This window comes from Solea senegalensis, linkage group LG5 (assembly GCF_019176455.1).
Source record: "Solea senegalensis isolate Sse05_10M linkage group LG5, IFAPA_SoseM_1, whole genome shotgun sequence".
Taxonomy (NCBI): domain Eukaryota; kingdom Metazoa; phylum Chordata; class Actinopteri; order Pleuronectiformes; family Soleidae; genus Solea; species Solea senegalensis.
The window spans coordinates 16,281,733-16,301,097 of NC_058025.1; the positions used below are offsets into that span (position 1 = coordinate 16,281,733).

General features: G+C 39.3%; 1 protein-coding gene across 1 annotated transcript in view; it reads left to right on the plus strand.

Annotated features, from left to right (window-relative positions):
• rasgrf2b (Ras protein-specific guanine nucleotide-releasing factor 2b) overlaps positions 1-19,058 on the plus strand; it is a 34,353-nt gene extending 15,295 nt beyond the window's left edge. Inside the window, exons 6-29 of the mRNA XM_044026393.1 lie at positions 1,203-1,319; positions 1,409-1,488; positions 2,789-2,982; positions 3,107-3,216; positions 3,294-3,412; positions 4,115-4,275; positions 4,382-4,448; positions 4,918-5,054; positions 5,964-6,046; positions 6,341-6,589; positions 7,626-7,718; positions 8,661-9,145; positions 11,167-11,292; positions 12,063-12,152; positions 12,961-13,067; positions 14,577-14,689; positions 14,843-14,903; positions 15,220-15,323; positions 16,226-16,310; positions 16,401-16,598; positions 17,014-17,093; positions 17,189-17,306; positions 17,389-17,457; positions 18,260-19,058. Of these exons, the coding sequence (XP_043882328.1) occupies positions 1,203-1,319; positions 1,409-1,488; positions 2,789-2,982; positions 3,107-3,216; positions 3,294-3,412; positions 4,115-4,275; positions 4,382-4,448; positions 4,918-5,054; positions 5,964-6,046; positions 6,341-6,589; positions 7,626-7,718; positions 8,661-9,145; positions 11,167-11,292; positions 12,063-12,152; positions 12,961-13,067; positions 14,577-14,689; positions 14,843-14,903; positions 15,220-15,323; positions 16,226-16,310; positions 16,401-16,598; positions 17,014-17,093; positions 17,189-17,306; positions 17,389-17,457; positions 18,260-18,352 (3,139 nt within the window). The 3' untranslated portion in view covers positions 18,353-19,058. The remainder of the gene's footprint in view (positions 1-1,202; positions 1,320-1,408; positions 1,489-2,788; positions 2,983-3,106; positions 3,217-3,293; positions 3,413-4,114; positions 4,276-4,381; positions 4,449-4,917; positions 5,055-5,963; positions 6,047-6,340; positions 6,590-7,625; positions 7,719-8,660; positions 9,146-11,166; positions 11,293-12,062; positions 12,153-12,960; positions 13,068-14,576; positions 14,690-14,842; positions 14,904-15,219; positions 15,324-16,225; positions 16,311-16,400; positions 16,599-17,013; positions 17,094-17,188; positions 17,307-17,388; positions 17,458-18,259) is intronic.
• Positions 19,059-19,365: the final 307 nt, after the last annotated feature.

The following is a 19,365-nucleotide window of genomic DNA, read 5'->3' on the forward strand; positions in this document are numbered from 1 at the left end:
TAATTGTCATTACCAAGCTATTATCATGGGTATTACTTTGAAAATAACATGGTATTACTGCAATATTATCTCCTTATTATCTCTGGGCAATCTGTGGCCAAGTGGAAAGGGAACTTGACTCCCCGGGCGCTACTCAGTGTGGCAGCCCACTGCTCCTAATTCTAGGATGGGTCAAATGCAGAGGAATACTTTCCCTAAGGGGATTAATAAAAACTAACTTTAACTTATGTTGAAGCTAGGATCCGAAATAAGATGTTTTTTACCAAAATATGACCTCCCTGTTATATAATTATCACCATGTCATAAAATTGTAATGTCAGTGTTAAAGCTGCTGTCAGTGACGTCATCTTTTGACTAACTTTTCAGACTCAACCGCAATGAATTTATTCCATGTTGAGGCACAGCACATAGAGCTCAGTGAAGGACTGCATGATAAGATAACTGGGGTAAAATAAATAGCAATAAATAAATTGGATGAATAGACTGGACAGACATTTGGTATGTAAATTACATTTTAATTTAAGATGACTACTGTTAGAGTTTAGTAACCTTATAGCTGAAGCAGTGAAAGAGGATTTAGGATAATATAATCTAAAAGTAGTTCCCCTCAAAGGTACATGATAGCAGTGACCTGAAAGCCAGGCCAGCATGAACTTAGCGGACACAGTGATTGGACAAGCTGATAAAAAAAATGTTTCTGTGTAATGTATTTATTTATTAATAATAATGTTAAAAGACTTACAAGAAATTGCCAATGAATTTCTCTGTTCAGCTTCCTCATCATATGGATTTACAGTCGTCCATGATTGACTTCCGAAAATATTTACCATTATTTATTTAAAAGACTCATCAGTCTGGTTCCTGCCTTCTTTCTACATCACCTCATCAGCACATTTGGTAAAGGGGAAAGCATTTATTTGCAGACAATCTAAGTCTAACATACGAGCAGTGAGGACCATGTCTTTTTTGGAGTCTCCCTGATCGGATAAAGTGTGGTGAGATAATGGATTTGGAAACGTTTCTCTCTCGTCACTGAACAAACAGATCAGTGCAGGCTGCCAGAATACAGAGCTCTTTAACATGTAACAGACAGCAGCTTATGGAACATAACTACATAATTATTGCTGACTCTAAACACACTTGTCGTCGTAATCCAAGTGATACTGACATGTTTTTCTGTGTGTGTGTGTGTGTGATGACAGGTACGTTCACCAACTCTACATCCTGGTGAACTGTTTCCTCCGTCCCCTGAGAATGGCTGCCAGTTCCAAGAAACCCCCCATCAGCCACGACGATGTCAGCAGCATCTTCCTCAACAGGTGTGTACTGTATTATCACGTGGGTGCGTCTGTAATTATAGCCAAAATATTAAAACCCTCCTTTGTCTGTTTTCGTGGCTCATCTTCAGCGAGACCATCATGTTCCTGCATGAGATTTTCCATCAGGGCTTAAAGGCGAGGATAGCAAACTGGCCAACCCTGGTGCTGGGTAAGCTGTTACTCAACTTTAGACATTTCAAATGCACAAATAAACACTCTGTACAAATGGTAGCCTCTGCTCTGCATCCACTCAGTGACATCAAGGTCAGTTTTTTCAGTTGTCCTCCACTGGCAGTTCTTTTTCATTCAAATGTCAGCCTTGACAGCCTTCTGCCCCATTCACACACACGCGTACACACACGCACACGCACTTACTTCCCTATCTCAGTCTGCAACACACACATTTATTGTCTTGACAGACAATGACTGCTCGCACCAGAAAGGATCCTGTGATTTCACCTGCTAAAACAGTAGCACCCTCAACAGATAAGGCTCACCTAGGCGACAGACTGCTGAAAGACGTCACTGCAAACCTCATGACACATTTAATGGAGAAAAGGAAGCACTGATTAAACATGCCATCCTTATCTGACTCCCTGCTTCAGCCTGATGCTGAATGTAGACTTTTGACCAAACACCGTGATTTTGACCCTTTCATTGTTTTGAGGGCATTATTAAAAGGGCTCATGGTCTGTTCCCTGTAGTGAATTAGGAGACAGCGTAAACATTTTGTTTTGAGAAAATCTAAATCAACAATTTCAGATGTGTATATCTCAGTGACATCTTAACAGATCAGAGGAATTAAGTCAAGCTTATATAAAATGGTAATAACTATAAGCAAAGTAAAGTTCTATACAGATCCAGGAGTTCATCTGGGTCCAGTGGATCAAAATATAACATTTCAGGTGCTGATACAGAAATCCTTATCTCTTATAATGTTGAACATGTCGAAAATCATATCTCTGTCAAAAAGCATCAGATTTGAATGAAATTCAAAGTGTCTACATCAACTTGCTAATTGACTCACGCCTTCTGTTGAGCTGTGAACTGTATAATAATAACTCACTACTTTTCGACTATGCAACTTTATTAATTTGTTCTGCACATTGTGTTTGCATATTGTTTGAATGTGTCATTTCTTTATTGTTTCTTTGTTATCTTATATATTTTGTATTCGCATATGTACTTACATATTAACAAACAAAAAAAAATCTTTGTGCTTTCTGTCTCTTGTTTTCTGTCTCTTAATATGATCCCAGACTGTCATATGATGTTGTAATCAGGGTGCTACCATACCATCATTTTATGTCTGAGTACATGTTTAGAGGTAGACCTAGGATAAGGGTTCAGGGTCTAGAGGTCTGTCTGTATGTTATGCATCATTGTCCTGCAGCAGACTGAATTCTTTTGGTTCAGAAACAACTGAAGTGCCTTAAAACCTTTGCACGTGTGTGCGCTCCTGTTTCCAGCTGACCTGTTTGACATCCTGCTGCCCATGCTGAACATCTATCAGGAGTTTGTGAGAAACCATCAGTATAGTCTGCAGGTTTTGGCCAACTGCAAGCAGAACAGAGACTTTGACAAGCTGCTGAAACAGTACGAGTCCAACGCTGCTTGTGAGGGAAGAATGCTTGAGACCTTCCTTACATACCCCATGTTCCAGGTACCACCACACATTGGTTTTCACAAACATGTTCTCGTACAAATGTAAGCAGTAGTTTTTATATTATTTTTTCGTCTCCATCTATTGACATTATATAAACCAAATTGCTCTTCCCTCCTAAAAGATTCCTCGCTACATCATCACCTTGCACGAGTTACTGGCACACACACCTCATGAGCATGTGGAGCGCAAAAGTCTTGAATTTGCCAAGTCCAAATTAGAGGAACTGTCCAGGTGTGTATCCAGTTGTCAGAATACTTATATTGTGATATGGAAGTCTGTATGAACTCATGTATTCGTGTACGTTTCAGAGTGATGCACGATGAGGTGAGTGACACGGAGAACATTCGGAAGAACCTGGCCATAGAGAGGATGATAGTGGAGGGCTGTGACATCCTATTGGACACCAGCCAGACCTTCGTCAGGCAGGGTGAGTTTCCATCAGCTCACGGCAAATGTCAGGCTTAGTTACAAGCCAGAGTCATGGTGCTGTGGCTGAACTAATACATACTGTATTACTATGAGAGGGGAGCACACATCTGTAAAGAATGTGTACGGACTTAATTGTTGTGAAACGTCTAGAAAACATTTCTGAAGGGATAGCATTAGCTAGGGAAAAAAAAAAAGACTATCTATACTAGTAATAGTGTTAAAAGTAAAAGTAGTATTTAAGTAAAAAATATCTAGTACCAAGAGAAGTCTCAATACGATTGTAGCACAGACAGTCCATATACCAGCGGTCTCAAACTTGCAGCCCGCCACTTAAATGTTAGTTTTTTATATTTATTGATTGATTTTGCATGAAAAATATGTCACTGAAATATGTTTTTTCTATTTGCTAATATCGCTCACCACCTACTGAAGAGTTTTTCTTTTTTTCCCACTTGACTGACCCCTCCTTACTAGTTTGGAAGCTCATCTGACAGACAGATTTTCCTAGACTGTGATTTTCCCGCCGAGTCACGTCTGGAGATAAAGCAGTACCGATAGCTCTGACAATTCACGCAAGACATGTTTTTTAAGATTTCAAAGATTCGAGTTTGTGCCACTGCCACCTCTCAGTAAACCCAAACTCAGCTTAGCATTAACTTAATGCAGTGAAAGGTAATCCTGCGCCCCTTCTGCCGTGCAGGCTCTCTGATCCAGCTGCCATCGGTGGAGCGAGGGAAGCTGAGTAAGGTCCGCTTGGGTTCCCTCTCACTGAAGAAGGAAGGGGAAAGGCAGTGTTTCCTCTTCACCAAACACTTCCTCGTTTGCACACGCAGCTCCGGGGGAAAACTGCACCTTCTCAAGGTGAGATTAAGTATGAATGAGGAAATTCATTTCAAAAGATCAATAGCACTTGTTGTCCAAAACGCCAATAAACATTTATATAATTGTTTTTCTCATAATGTTGCAGCAAGGTGGCGTGTTGTCCCTTATTGACTGCACACTTATAGAGGAGCCAGATGCCAGTGATGAGGAGTGTAAGTTCACTACTGCAGAAAGCAGTGAGTCCATGTTGGTTGACACACAGGCATCTATTATTGGCTCGTGTAGTCACTTCACCACTCGCAGAGGTTAATTAGGTCTCAGACAATAAGTGTTGAGAAATGACTTCCCTTTAAATATCAGATTCTCACCCCTTTAAATGTCAGGGTTTGATCTTTTGACTTAATAGATCCATTATGTTTTTCCCGAGGATTCCTTTAGCAAATAGAGAGGTTGTTGATGATCAAACACCTGCACACACACACATGTGTAAGAACACTTAAGCCTCAAGGGTACGTACATTGGAGATAGTGGGTGGGTCTGCTTAATTAACCCTCTGTGTGTGTGTGTGTGTGTGTTAATTGTGTTTGTGTATTTGTATTTTTTCTGTGTATATGAATGTGTCATTAAATTCATGTATATCTGTTGTATTTTAAAGAGTTCCTTTCCCCCTCTATCATACAGCTAAAGTCGGTGGTCAGGTTTTTGGTCAGCTGGACTTTAAGCTTGTGGTGGAGCCGTCAGACTCCCCCTCATTCACCGTTGTCTTACTGGCACCATCACGTCAGGAGAAGGCTGCATGGACCAGCGATATTAGCCAGGTACTGACACAACGTCACACAAACATGCACCCAGACACACACAGAATAACAAGAACCTCCAAACAGACAAAGCATGTCTCCTGTGGGCATTGAGAAGGCTTAGTGATAAGTAAACACAAACACGGGTGCAGTTCTCCAGGGGCATGTTCAGACAGTGTCTCTGTACTTCACAAACAGATACAACCACTGTACAAGCATATCAGACAGGAATACCTCTTATCAGACAACATATATACTGTAAAATATTCTTTTCTCTTGTAAGTGACTAACTTACTCATAACTGAGTGTCTGAAATTGTATGAATACATAACAGGGAAAAAAGGAGCCAAGACTATAGCTATATATTACACCTATATTCTTTGGCTCATTTTCCTGTTATCCCTGGCAATGTCTTCCCTGTTAATGTTCATTTACAGCATTACATTGACACTGACACCTATGCCTTTTCTTTCGTAAACTAAGAAAGTGCACAAAACTCAGGTCGGTTGTGTCACAACCTTTTATTAATAGGTAACATATCACATCTAATATGCTTTCCTTACACTGACTTACCATCAGGACTCGTATTCATTTTAAGGTATTTATTCTTCCCTTCATGATCACAAAGACTGTATGTAATGATGGATTATATGTCTCTTCCTCCTCCCGCTGTACAAAAATTAAGCTAAAATATTCTTGATACTGGTGCTGCATTTATGGCATTTTTACACACATGTGCTTTTAAAAAGGTCTGCGATATTCTGTGCTTGATCTTTGGTATGTTTCTTTTGGGCTCCCCATCTGTTTTTCTTTTTAAAAAAAAATCTATCTTGTTGTTTTTAAACTGCTGAAACTACAGGCTACACAAATCAGTTGTTTTGAATAAGCTCATTTGCTTTATTTACCATCCTTATCTCTCTGTCTTCACAGTGTATTGATAATATTCGCTGCAATGGCTTGATGACCAGTGTATTTGAGGAGAACTCCAAAGTCACTGTGCCTCATATGATCAAGTAAGCATGTTTGTGTGTGTGAAGAGGAACACTCATCATATCTGCATATCTGGGTAAAACGTTTGTGTTGATGTACGGTAATGTAATTATTATGCTTTTTTATATTCATTTATTTTTGAAATGTGCTTGATGATCATATTTTGGGCCGCCTTTGAAATATGTGGGTTTTTTATTAATTTCTCTTTTGTACTTGGATTATTTTTGCTCGGCTCCTTTCATAAACTTCCCTTGCTTAGAAGAGTCACCCATGCTTGGTTATGTGTATGTGTATGTGTGTACGTGTGTGTCCATCAGATCCGATGTGCGTCTCCATAAAGATGATGTTGACATTTGCTTCAGCAAGACGCTCAACTCCTGCAAGGTCCCCCAGATCCGTTACGCCAGCGTGGATCGGCTGCTGGAGAGGCTGACCGACCTGCGGTTTCTCTCTATAGACTTCCTCAACACCTTCCTGCACACGTACAGGATCTTCACCACAGCAACTGTGGTCATGGACAAACTCGCCGACATCTACAAGAAGCCCTTTTCCTCCATACCCATCAGGTCATACAGTGCATACACACACAAACACCTACATGCACATTGATAGCTTCAAAGGAGGTAATGGCATACTCCCAAAATGTACCTGTGCTAGTGCTTTTACTTCTTCTAATGACCATGTGCACATGTACACACACCCTTTGTTAATATCTTGGAATTTTTGTCTGTGTTTGTGTCATTTTTGGGGGGTCTGTGAATGATGTAGTCTGATGTCTACCTACCTACCCACTTTTCCAGAAATGTAGTTCAAACAAATTTTTCCTGACACACTATTTCTTCAAATATACACACAATAATTACCTCAGATGGTCTGATGCCTTTCTGGGCTGTTTATTTTCACTCAAAAAATATTTTTAAAGTTCAAGTTTGAACTTTGTTCCCCTGCATTCAAATGGATCTGAATTTTGGATAAAAAATTTACAGGCTTGTAGGCACAGACAGGATAGACACGTCCAGGCGTCAGGCGTGTGGTGGTGCTATGTAAGGAAAAGTCCACTTTTTTTAACTTGAAAAAAATGGCTCAGGCCATTCAAAGTGTGGTTGTATCAGGTGTTGGTGCTTATCAACTCTGACTCGCTGCCGTTTCTGTGAACCAGCCTGAGAGCTGGACATTTACTCTCAATGAAAAACATGGTCGCCGACAATGAAGATTTTAACAAAAGGCTCCCCTTTAAAACCTACCCCTGCTTAAGTCAATGATATTTTGAGAATGTAACTGGAAGCTTAATTTTGTAAACCTGTCACACCTGCCTCCATTGTTACATTCGAATATGTCTCTGTATTTTAAGGGTACACATGCAGAAATTTGAATGCAGATCTTTTTTTTTTCAATATATGTCTTGAACACTGCTGACTAACACACTACCTCTGCTTCTCAAAGACACCTTTCTTCTTCTTCTTCTTTATTTATCATCCTCACATCGTCCTCCCTCAAACCACTTTTCATCACTGTCAAATCCTCCCCCTACTCAATCATCACACCCATCCATTTAATCTTTTTTCTGTGTCATCCATCTCTTCGTATCCCCTCCGATTACAGGCCGCAGTACCACTCATTTGACCGTTTGTCCATCTCATCCATGTGTCCTGACTACAGTCTGAAGATCAAGAAGATAGCCATGGATCAGTCCAAGTAACCAACTCCTCTCTCTCTCTCTCTGCCTTCTTCTTACTGCCTCTCTCCTTCTCCTGACTGTTCTTACTCTTACTCCTCTGGTCTTGGTCTGATTCTTCAGACTTCAGAATGCATGACTATCTATCCCCTTTACTACGTTTCAAATCGAAGGGCTTGTAACTTCTCCAGTTTGAAACAAGCTATATTAAACTGCAGATAGGAATGGGTGAAGGAAAGACAATTTGGTCTGGTCTGTAGCATGTTTTTCACTGGAGCATCACTTCTTCAAGGCTGCTTTTTCCTCCTTTGTATCCATATGATCCTCTTTGTCATCCCTCTTCTCGTTTGCTTTGTGTTCATCTATTAACCATATTCTTGTGCCTATTTCTTTTTTCTGTCATTTACAAACACATTCCCATCCTTTCCTCCTTTCCTATGCCTCCTCTTTCAGAATGAAGAATGTTGTTTTTTTTCTTCTTCTATTTCCTGCTAAAAACAGGCTTATGTGATGAAATGATGGCTGTGTTTATCTATGCATGGTTACTCCTCCCTTGATGTAGCTGCGTACGTACGACTCTCTGATCAGTGTTAATGTCATCATGAACCAGATAGTACAGGTGCTTTCATAGCCCATTGAATTACACATTTTTAAATGTATCGCTAATCTTTTTCTCAATTCAATTTTCTGAACTGGCTGTGTTGTTGTTGACTGTCACGCTGCTGCTCTTGGCACAGGCACTAAAATCATGGTTTGCATCATATATGTGCACCCTCATGATTCGTCACTGTGGGTAACCAAACAAGTCAAAGCCTCACATTTGATGTTAAATTAAGTAACATAATTCGATTTTTGTATTATATTAATATAGCAAAACTATTAGTTATGCTTTAGGGTATGGACATTAAAAAGGATTTTTTTATTTTTTTAACTATCTCTGTTGTTGTTTTTCCCCCCTTCAGGTCATTGGAGCTGTTCTTTGCCACTAATCAGAATAACCGAAACAGTGAGCACTCAAACGACAAATCTCCTCGTCTGTGCCGCAAGTTCTCGTCTCCTCCTCCTTTGTCCATCCCATCACGCACCAACTCCCCTGTCAGAACACGAAAGCTTTCCCTCCACTCCCCCATCACCGCCAGGGTCGGAGGCCTCGACCTCACAAGTCCTCTCTCAAACCCCAGCATTAATCACACTTCTCAGTCTGCTGCGAGTAGTCCCACTTCTGCCCACACCCCAACGACCCCAACACCTCAGACTCCTACTCCAGCCTCCTCTCCTCCCCTGCCTTCCTCCACCTCTCCTCCACCCAACAACACCAAGCCACAACAAGACCAAGTTCCTCCCATTCCTTCTTCACCGGACCAGACTCCTGGACCGACTGCAGAAGGAGAGGACGCCCCCAGGATTGACCCTTTCTGCGGGAAACTGCGACGGAGCATTCGCAGAGGTACATTACAGCATCTATACATCACTGCAGCCAGATGAGAAGTCGGCAAAAAAACCATAGCTCAGAAAGTAAGAAATATTGACCTCAAATTATATTTAATCAGTGGATCAAATGAAATTTTTTTTTGTAATTTGTGTTATTTAAAAATGTCCTTTTGGAAATCTGTAGGGGACACTTAGACGAGTGCGACACATTGACAGTTTGGAACTTTTACTTCTAATGGAATCCTAAGCTGTGCCTTGCTTTTTGCCATGTCAAATGAAAAATCTGTTTGTCAGACAATGATAGACATAAATATAAAAAACACTAAGGGATTTCACTGGTATACAGTGATGGTAAAAATGTATTAAACTCTTTTTTCCTTTTGAGCTTATAAAGAGCTTAAAGAAATATCCAACTGAGGTTCAAAATGCAGTGCAGCACAGGTTCCACTTAATTTATTTATTTATATGAGCCTACAGATCAGAATATTAATGGTGTCTTCTATTGCTGCTATGATGAACTGGATGGGGTTTTAACGAGCCTCATTGGCATACTGACATATGAAGAGCTGGGGGTCACTCATCACATGACACAGTTTGAAGTGTTTTCAGTAAGAGCAGAACAGGCACGCAGTCAGTGAACATCATTTCCTTACGTGTGTGTGTGTGTGCAACTAAGTTGACTTCCCACATCTCCTCTAATAATGGTGTCAAACAGACTCCGTTAAATTGTCAGGGCATCTGGAGCAGTATGTCGGGGAAAAGCTGCACGAAGCAGCTCATTAGCATGTGCACACATGCAGAGTGTGTGTGTGTGTATACTGGTCTTTGTTACCTTTTTAGGACCACTAGTTGGAACAATTGTACACATGGAGACTAAAGCCTGGTTCTAATGAGGCAGAACCTCAGATTTTATTTGTGGTTTGATTATCGTGAGGTTTAGGCTGCATGGACTGGTTACAGGATAAGACTTTGGTTGGCTGTACTGTGTGTGTGTCAGACACATCTGACAACTGCTCACTACGAGAACCATTCAGGCCACCTTCACCTCCTCTGCTCACTGTCATCTAGGACTGCTACTAATGATTATTTTCATAGTGGATTAATTTGTCGATTATTTTCTCAATGAATCGCTTGGTCCATAAAATATCCGAAAACCTTAAAAAATGGTGATCGGTGTTAAACCTGGAAATGAGGATGTTCTCAAATGTCTTGTATTGTCCACAAACCAAAATGATTAACTTTTAATGAATTCTTTGTTATCCAGAGCAAAGAAATTAAGAAAATACTCGCCTTTAAGAAGCTTAAACAATCAGAAATATTGTTTTAATTATGAAAAAAAACGACTATCAATTATCAAAATAGTTGTCAATTAATTTAGTAATGATTAATTCTTTCAACTCTACTGTCATCTTTCTTAAACTCTATCTAATACATTTGTGTATATGCATAATCAATCTTGGACCTTTCCTTATTCATCAATACATTGTCATTGCAGTGTTATGAGCATATATTTTAAATCATCAGGTGAAACCTCTTGCAGTGTTGTACGGTCAGTCTATCTGCCTCCTTTAAGTTATAACCAAGTCAAACATAAATATTTGCTCACTCTTCTTAGGGCCCAATATTAAATGGGTGAGTGACACATTTAAGGAAAGATCTGATTAAATAAGTGATGCGCTCACTCAATGTTAATGTTAAAAGTGACACTAGGAGTGTGTTGTACACTGGAGTTTTAACTCTACACAGCATGTCTGAGGAGAAATTTTATAATTTCCTCTCGCTTTAAAATAACACAGGTGTTTGTGATTCAAGCAGAAGTCAGAACTGCCCACACTCAAAGAAGTGGCTTAATCACAAAAAAACGAAAATGAAGGACAAACTGAAATATTGCCACTACACCTACATAGCTTTGAAACGAACTGCAGTTACGCTTTTCTTTCCCGTAGAGCAGCAGCAACAGTAAAGACCATAATCATCATCACCATCAGCAGCAGCATTGTTGTATTATACTTGTCCCTCTCGTCTTTCACTCCCTAGCCGTGCTGGAGTCAGTGTCACTGGAGAAAATTATCCCCGAGTCTTCTCAGAGCAGTGAGGCAGGAGACTTGTCTCCGTGTCGCTCTCCTTCCACACCTCGACACCTCCGCTACAGACAGCCTGGAGGTAAGAGTGTGTGTGTGTGCACGTGTCTGTGTAGGGAACTGAGAACGGGATTAAGTGGGATCTATTACTCTTTATTGTAAATTCACTTGAAACGAATACATTGTGAAGGTCGAGGATGACGTTTCTGTGTCCGTTTCCAATAAGTAAAATGTGTTTAAGTTATTTGTCCCTTCCTAAACAGATTACACAAGCACATTAGGCTTCAAATTACACAAGCACATTAGGCTTTTTTTCGTGCTATAAAGTCCGAACCAATCGGTCGGCCGGATAACCTTTTCTTTGTCTAGACAACAGCAAAAGACAATTCCCAATAACCCTGTCATTTATGCATAAAAATTAATGAAAATAGAAGAGAATAGATATTAAATGAAATTGATTCAATGTAATATTTAAAATGTTACTGTTAAATAGAAGGCCCATAGTATACATATTCTTTATATTAATATTCTACTATTTTAAGGACAAACATATTAAATGTTAATGTAATATTAAAGGCTATTTGACATTCAGGGTTTCATTAAACTCACATTACATAAAGAAATTTCCATTTGTGGCCATTTTAATTAAATGTTTTGAGAATTGAGAAATGTTAGGTTATCTTCACACATAGTTCCTCAACAAAATAATGATAATAATAATTATAATAATAATAATAGCAATGATAATAGTCATAATGATAATATGCATTGGTGAAAGTGATGGCAGTATTGTTGTCGTGATGATAATAATAATAATAATAATAGTAATTCCATGTTTTTGTGTCTCTGCAGTCCAGTCAGGGGAGAACTCACGCTGCCCAGTCTCTCCTGCCTCTGCCTTTGCAATCGCAACAGCTGCCGCAGGACATGGCTCACCACCAGGTACACACACACACACACAATCAACAAGCATCTGGTATATGTTAGGGATAAAGTTTGAATTTCCAAATGAATGCAGATAATACAATGTCCTCAGAAAAATAATGGCACAAATGTGTGTGTGTGTGTGTGTGTATGTATTTTATCTTAAACATCTAATCTTGTGAACGTTTGTATAGCTGACATTTAGATAAATTTGGCTGAAGTTCTACGTCATTCCAGTTTTTTATTAATCCAAAACCCAGGTCTTATTTCTGGTGCTGACCCAGTCCAGTTCAATAGAAATGATCTGAATTGGTGGTGCTTGAAACATTTATTCTGGGGAAAACAAAAAAACAAACAAACAAAAAAAAAACAAAGCAATTTACTCTGGATTAGGTATTTTGTAAACAGAGGAATTAATATTTGTAGAAGAACTGCAGTAGAAAAGTGTTTATCTGTGGATTGTTCTCAGTGCAGTGACGGATAACTGATGCTTTAAATGAGTGCTTACTATTTAAACTCTGAAAGATGATGGGGTGGATGGATGGGTGGGTGGATGATGTGAGTCAAGATTAAAAGAATACAATAAAATACAAAATATATATTCAAAATTACAACTGTATACAAACATATGATGGTATAAACTTAGTTGATTTTCACAATATATACATTAAGGTGTCAAGAGCATTTTAAAACTATTCTTTGACAGTTTAAAGTTTCAAAACATTTTAATGAAGCATTTCTCCACCATTTAAAGCCACATATCCTGAGTGAAAGTTTTACAGTATCACACACAAATAACATATTCAATATTCCTCTCCTTTTCCAGTGTTTACTAACTCTGAAAGAACGTGTGACAAAGAGTTCATCATCCGCCGAGCTGCAACCAACAGGGTTCTTAATGTGCTGCGCCACTGGGTCTCCAAACACTCACAGGTCTGTCTGTGTCTCATGTTTTTGTTGGGGTGATCAAGCCTGTGGTCTCATTAAAGCGAGTGTCTCTGGTGCGTCTCTCCCCCTCTCTCTTTTTGCTCTGTTGCTCTCACTCGCGCCTGTAAACAAGCCCGTACACACAAACACATCCTGCATATTGTTGCCATGTCAATTGGACAACCAAAGCCTGCCCCAGTCCACCTACCCACTCTTGTGCTCAACAGGCAGTATTGCCGCTAATGAACTGAATATGAAGGTAATTGGCTGACTCCCTGCACAGGGGTCCTCACGCTCTAACTGCATTGATCTGTTTGATGTATTTTTCCTCAATAATACAAAACGCTGGGATGGCAGGTCAGCTTTAAAGGGCTTATTAACACACAGGTGAGCACAAACACACATATACAGCCGCTTACATTTTTCTTTTGAGGTGAAAAGAACAAAGAGCTTGTTAAACCTGACCTTCAGATTTAGATGGAAGGGAAAAGAACAGAAGAGGAGGAAAAGGTTTGAAGAGTTTCAGGAAGAGGAAAGACCGAAGGAAGACGAGTATGAAGAAACAGCAGTAATTACTGACTGATTAGACGGGGAGTGAATGAAACCACCTCTATTTGTCATTACATTTTTTACATAAAATTGTCTCCGTTTGTCTCGTATCTTTTATAGCTGATTCATCAATAGAATCCTTTATGTTAACCCTTAGAACGCAGCTGCTTTTTTCCATTAAAAAGTATAGTATATACAGAGTCTATAAGAATGATGTGCAATTATAGAGTGTCTTATATCCTTTTTTTCAGCACACCATAGACAATCTAATGAAATTTATTTTTTCATTTTCACCAACTTTATAAAAACACGTGAGCAAAACGTACTCAAAAAGTTTAATTTGTGAAATTTGGAAATAGGTCACAGTTCAAAGTTCACTTGGCTCGTTTTTATGAACAAAGTCTACTTTGGGACTTCTGCACAATTATTGCTACTTTATATCACTGCTAAAAATGTGATATAAAAAGAATCATAAATTTGACTCAACAACACGTAAGAAGAAGAAAAAAGTCAATGAATATGTTTAGTTTGGTTTCCACATAAACCAAACTAAATAGTCACTAAAAGCTCAGGTTTTGCTGCACCTCGTCCAGAAACAAACATTGTTTAATTACAGTATAATACATACCATAGTTACAGTAGTTACATTATATCAAATAACCCAATAAAGGCCGTAAAAGATTTAACTAATTATTTCATGATACTATTGAAAAGATTGAGATTAGTAACAGATTTAAATCCATCATAGTGGTTGGTTTGGGGCTTAACTTGTATCATTTAAATTACTATTTTGAGTTTTAGATTTTATAAGATAGAAAATACAGATATGAGCCCTCACCACTTTGGTAGAGAAGACCTAGGTCTGATTTTAGAGTTCAGATCATGTTGTACAGGCCTCTGGATTCCCCATCATGAATGTTTATGAAGGTTTTTTGAGTATATAATTTAATTTGTGCTCGTTTATAGGACTTTGAGATGAACGGGGAGCTGAAGATGTCGGTGATCTGTCTCCTGGAGGAGGTGCTCAGAGATCCAGACCTTCTGCCTCAGGAGAGGAAAGCTACTGCCAACATACTAAGGTGCAGCACACACACACACACACACAATGATGTACAGTACATATTAACATTCTACATGAGGCAATTGCATTCAACTCTAGTTGAACAGGTGAATATTTTCAAATTGTCTTTTCTTTTCTCTTCTCTTCTTTTTTTCCTTTTCTTTTCTTCTAGTGCCCTTTCTCAAGACGAGCAGGATGACGCCCAGCTGAGAATTGAGGACATCTTACAAATGGTATATATTTCTCTCAAAATAAAGAATTTCGTAGCTCATTGGACACATCTTGCCATGATTATCTTGTCATTATTCTGTCAGATTAAGCCACAACCACTTAAAAAAAACAAAAAAAACTACAGTTACTGCAGACACACCATCTGATGAAGAATAAACGTTTTATTTGGTAATAGACTTCACAGTTTATTTACACTCTAAAAACCCCAGGACGCATATTCTTCATAAACAGTCTCTTTATTAAATATGTATATCTCCTTGGTAGTTGTGTCGGTGTTTGTTTAGGACTCTTGTTTTCTCTGTTTGTGTGTGTTTCTAGGCGGACTGTCCCAAGGCAGAGTGCTTTGAGTCTCTCTCGGCAATGGAGCTGGCTGAACAGATCACTCTGTTGGATCACATTGTCTTTAGGAGCATTCCTTACGAGTCAGTCCTCTAATGATACCTCACACTGTGATTTCTAAGAAGAATGTATAGACACTGTATGTATTGGCAGAAGTCAAATATACTACGTATGTTTGAATAAGTGTAGAATTGCTCTAAAATAAAAAGTCACTTGGTTGCCTTCCCCTTTTATACCTTTTATAGTATTTTATGTAAAGGGTTTGTTTTTTTCACCATTTGTGCCACCAAGGAGTAAGAAAACAATTCTTATGCACTGGACCTTTAATCTCTGCAGTTTCCCTGAGCAACTGCGCAGACTTTAAAATAAGTTTCTATTCAAAAATAATAGACTTTTATCGAATATTGCATTTATATCAATCTGTAGGAAAAGCGTGGTAAAATACTGCAACGATGAAAGTGACAAAGACCTTTTTAAAACATTTGTAACTCCACCTGTATTTATATGTCTGATTCCTTGTCAAGTGTATTTACTTGTTTGTTTGTTTTAAACCGGCCTGTGTAAATAATATACAGTTTCAAGTGAATTGGTTGTCTCGATTTGTAACCGTGCAGCAAACATTTAAAGAATAATGAATGATATAATAAGTAGAAGCAAAGCTGTTTTTGCAGTTACTCACATAATATTTTGCTTAGAGAGTTGAGCGATTTCCATTGAACAATAGACATATGGATCTACACTATATGGACAAAAAGGGTCCCATAGTTTAAAACAAAGCATTGTCCAAAATGTCTTGGTATGCTGAAGCGTTAAGATTGTCCTTCATTGGAGATAAGGGCCCCAGAGACCAAAGACTGATTGAAACACCTGAATTCAAAACGTATCATTTGTGGTCAAATACTTTTGCCATCAGTGTACTTTATGTTTTTGATTACTCAACAGCATGGAAAAGCATCATCATGTGTTTCTCTCTTTCCTCTTGAAGAGAGTTTCTCGGCCAAGGCTGGATGAAGGTTGATAAGACAGAACGGACGCCTTATATCATGAAAACAAGCCAACACTTCAATGATGTAAGCTCTTCCAGTCTCTATAAGCGCAGTTTTACTCCTTACATCGATATCACAGTCTGGTACATATACTTTCTCTTGTCATATTTTAAGATGAGCAACCTGGTGGCATCGCAGATTATGACCCATACTGATGTGGGCTCGAGGGCCAACTCCATAGAGAAGTGGGTTGCCGTGGCCGACATCTGTCGCTGTCTCAACAACTACAACGGAGTACTGGAGATCACATCTGCACTCAATCGCAGTGCCATCTACCGTTTGAAGAAGACCTGGGCTAAAATCAGCAAACAGGTGCAATGATTGTCCAACTGTCCTCTTTTACTGTCTAAAGCCAGCATGTAAAAAAGCTAGTTTTCAGAAAACGTTTTACGAGTAGATTTCCTAATCATAGTGGGTTAAGATAGTCATTTTGTCTTTGTAATGTCTACAAATGAATGTCTCCTGGCAGAATTATTAGCGAACAATGAAAGAAAGGCATTTACCTGTCATGTCTGCCCTCTTTTAACCTAAATCAAAGCCACAATCATCCAATCACCAGACAGTCTGTCCCTCCCTCCCTCTTCAGAGCTCAGGCAAATTTCATTTTCTAATGATATTATCATCATCTTTTATTAAAGGCAAGTGGTTTTGGGGTTAGTGGACCTGCTTGCGTTGTTCATAATAGTCTTAAAAAATATATTTTCAACGTGCATTTGTTCTTTTTCAGACTAAAGCCCTGATGGACAAACTGCAGAAGACTGTCTCCTCTGAGGGAAGGTTTAAAAATCTGAGGGAAACTCTGAAAAAGTCAGATTTTAATTGAACTATTTTCCCATAAATAACTTTATTGTATTTGATTTAATGTCTTATGCATATGATTCCTTTTCACCATCTTTCTGCAGTTGCAACCCTCCTTGTGTACCCTATCTTGGAATGTATTTAACAGATCTGGCCTTTATTGAGGAGGGAACGCCCAACTTTACTGAGGAAGGCCTCGTTAACTTCTCCAAAATGAGGATGGTAGGCCCATAACATTTGGGATAGACAGTATATCATGTGTGCACGTACACTGCATTAATTGTCAATTTCACATTGTCCTTAGATTTCCCACATCATCAGAGAGATCCGTCAGTTCCAGCAGACTCCGTACAGAATAGAGCTTCAACCCAAGGTACTCTTTTCTGTAAATATGTTGGATTAAATTCCCCTTTCTCACAAATAATTTTCACTTTTCACAGGGCAGATTAAAACAATGTTACACCTGCTGATGTGATAGGATTTTTATAAATCTCTTTGTCATAGGGCCTTTGTTTTAAAAAATGTATATCTACTGCGCAGTATGTTACATTCCTGAAGACAATGGGGTGCATAAAGATACAATTCAATACAAAAATAATTTGTCCCCGGGGTGCATATGTATATATACATAAATACACACAATCATCTATACTGTATATGCAAACCCCATTCCCAGGATTTTGCTTTACATTTTTATGTTTTTCTGGAATTCTGGAAACCACATACATACAGTATATACATACCATACATACACATATCCCATAATAACTATGACATCTAATTTCAATTTAACATTTTATTTTGTAAAATGCTCACTTGAGTTGTTTTATTTCAAAAACTATGGACTGGCGACCTGTCCAGGGTGTGACCCCGCCTTTCTCCCTATGTCAGCTGAGATTGGCACAGCGACCCCCCGTGACCCTCATGTGGAGAATAAAGTGCTAGAAGATGGATGGGATACAGGAAAGCAGAGAAATAGAGAGTTTTGCGCCCCCATATACTTGTTATTGCGGTAGCCCTTAGGACCTGGACATTTTTTGACAATTCTACAGCCATAAAAACCAAAATAAACCCAGGCAGCCCAATTATCATGATGGTCATAATATGATGAAACATATCACCCTTTAAATGAAAACAAAGTGGTTTCTGGTCTGATATTTTTATTTTCTGTCCAGGTGACCCAGTACCTTCTGGATAAGACTCTGATCATGGATGAAGACACTCTCTATGATCTCTCTCTGAAGATCGAGCCCAGGCTTCCTGCCTGAATGACAACTCTTTGTGGCCAGTGTGAGCCTGTGAATCCTGGACCCCTGAGGGCAACACACCCCTGTAATGCCATCAGTCAAGAGGAAATCAGGAATTTTTGAGAGCAACATGGAAAAGGAAATCAGAGGCTGATCGGAGAGTGGTCTTAAGAGTCCAGTGTGGAGACAGTCAGACAGAAGCTGCTTTGAACAGGCTGATCGTTAAGAGCTGCGTTGCATGAGGGGTTTTGAGGAAATGATGTGTTGCTGTGTGTGGTCATCGTTCCTCCGTGGAGAGTGGTGCACGAGACATCACACTTCCTCAGACAGGCTGAGAGCGCGGGAAAGGCAGAGAGCTTGAAGTGGATGTAACAGAGATGTAGCATTATACAGATTGTGTGACAGAGCGATGTCTGACTTTGTGTCTCAGTGCTGTTGTCTGTGTTCTGTAAGCTGTGCATTTTTGTACCACGTCCTGGAGCAAAAGCCCCAAAATGCTTTCTGTCTCAGTTGTCACTGTATAAAACTTGCATGATTTCACTTTGGGACGTGACTGTGTAAATGGACTTCAGCCTGATCCCCGATCCCTAACTTAGCATGCTTCACTCTTTTCAGGGTGACTCTAAGCCGCTATGCACACTCAGTGGGCTGGGTATGGCAAAATGCCTTTAAGCCTTCAAATAAAATGTAGAAAGGTACTAAAACATTAACATAATTTTAAATTGAAAATGTTGTTGTTTTTTGTTTTTTTAAGGAATGTCTGTTTTTTCTCCTTTGGTGAAACAATTAATTAGAATAGTCATTTTTGCACACACCAATTAGTGATAGTGTCCTTCCTTATTACACACACAAACAAGCTCGGCACAAGAGCAGTGGGCGGCATGTATCTGCTACTGGGGAGCAACAGGGGGTTGGGTGCCTTGCTCAGGGGCATCCCAACCCTTGGCCTGTCCTGGGATTGAACCAGTGACCTTGTAGTTACGAGCCCACGTCCTTTCCTCTATATTTATCTTTAGCCCTAACAATTTCCCATG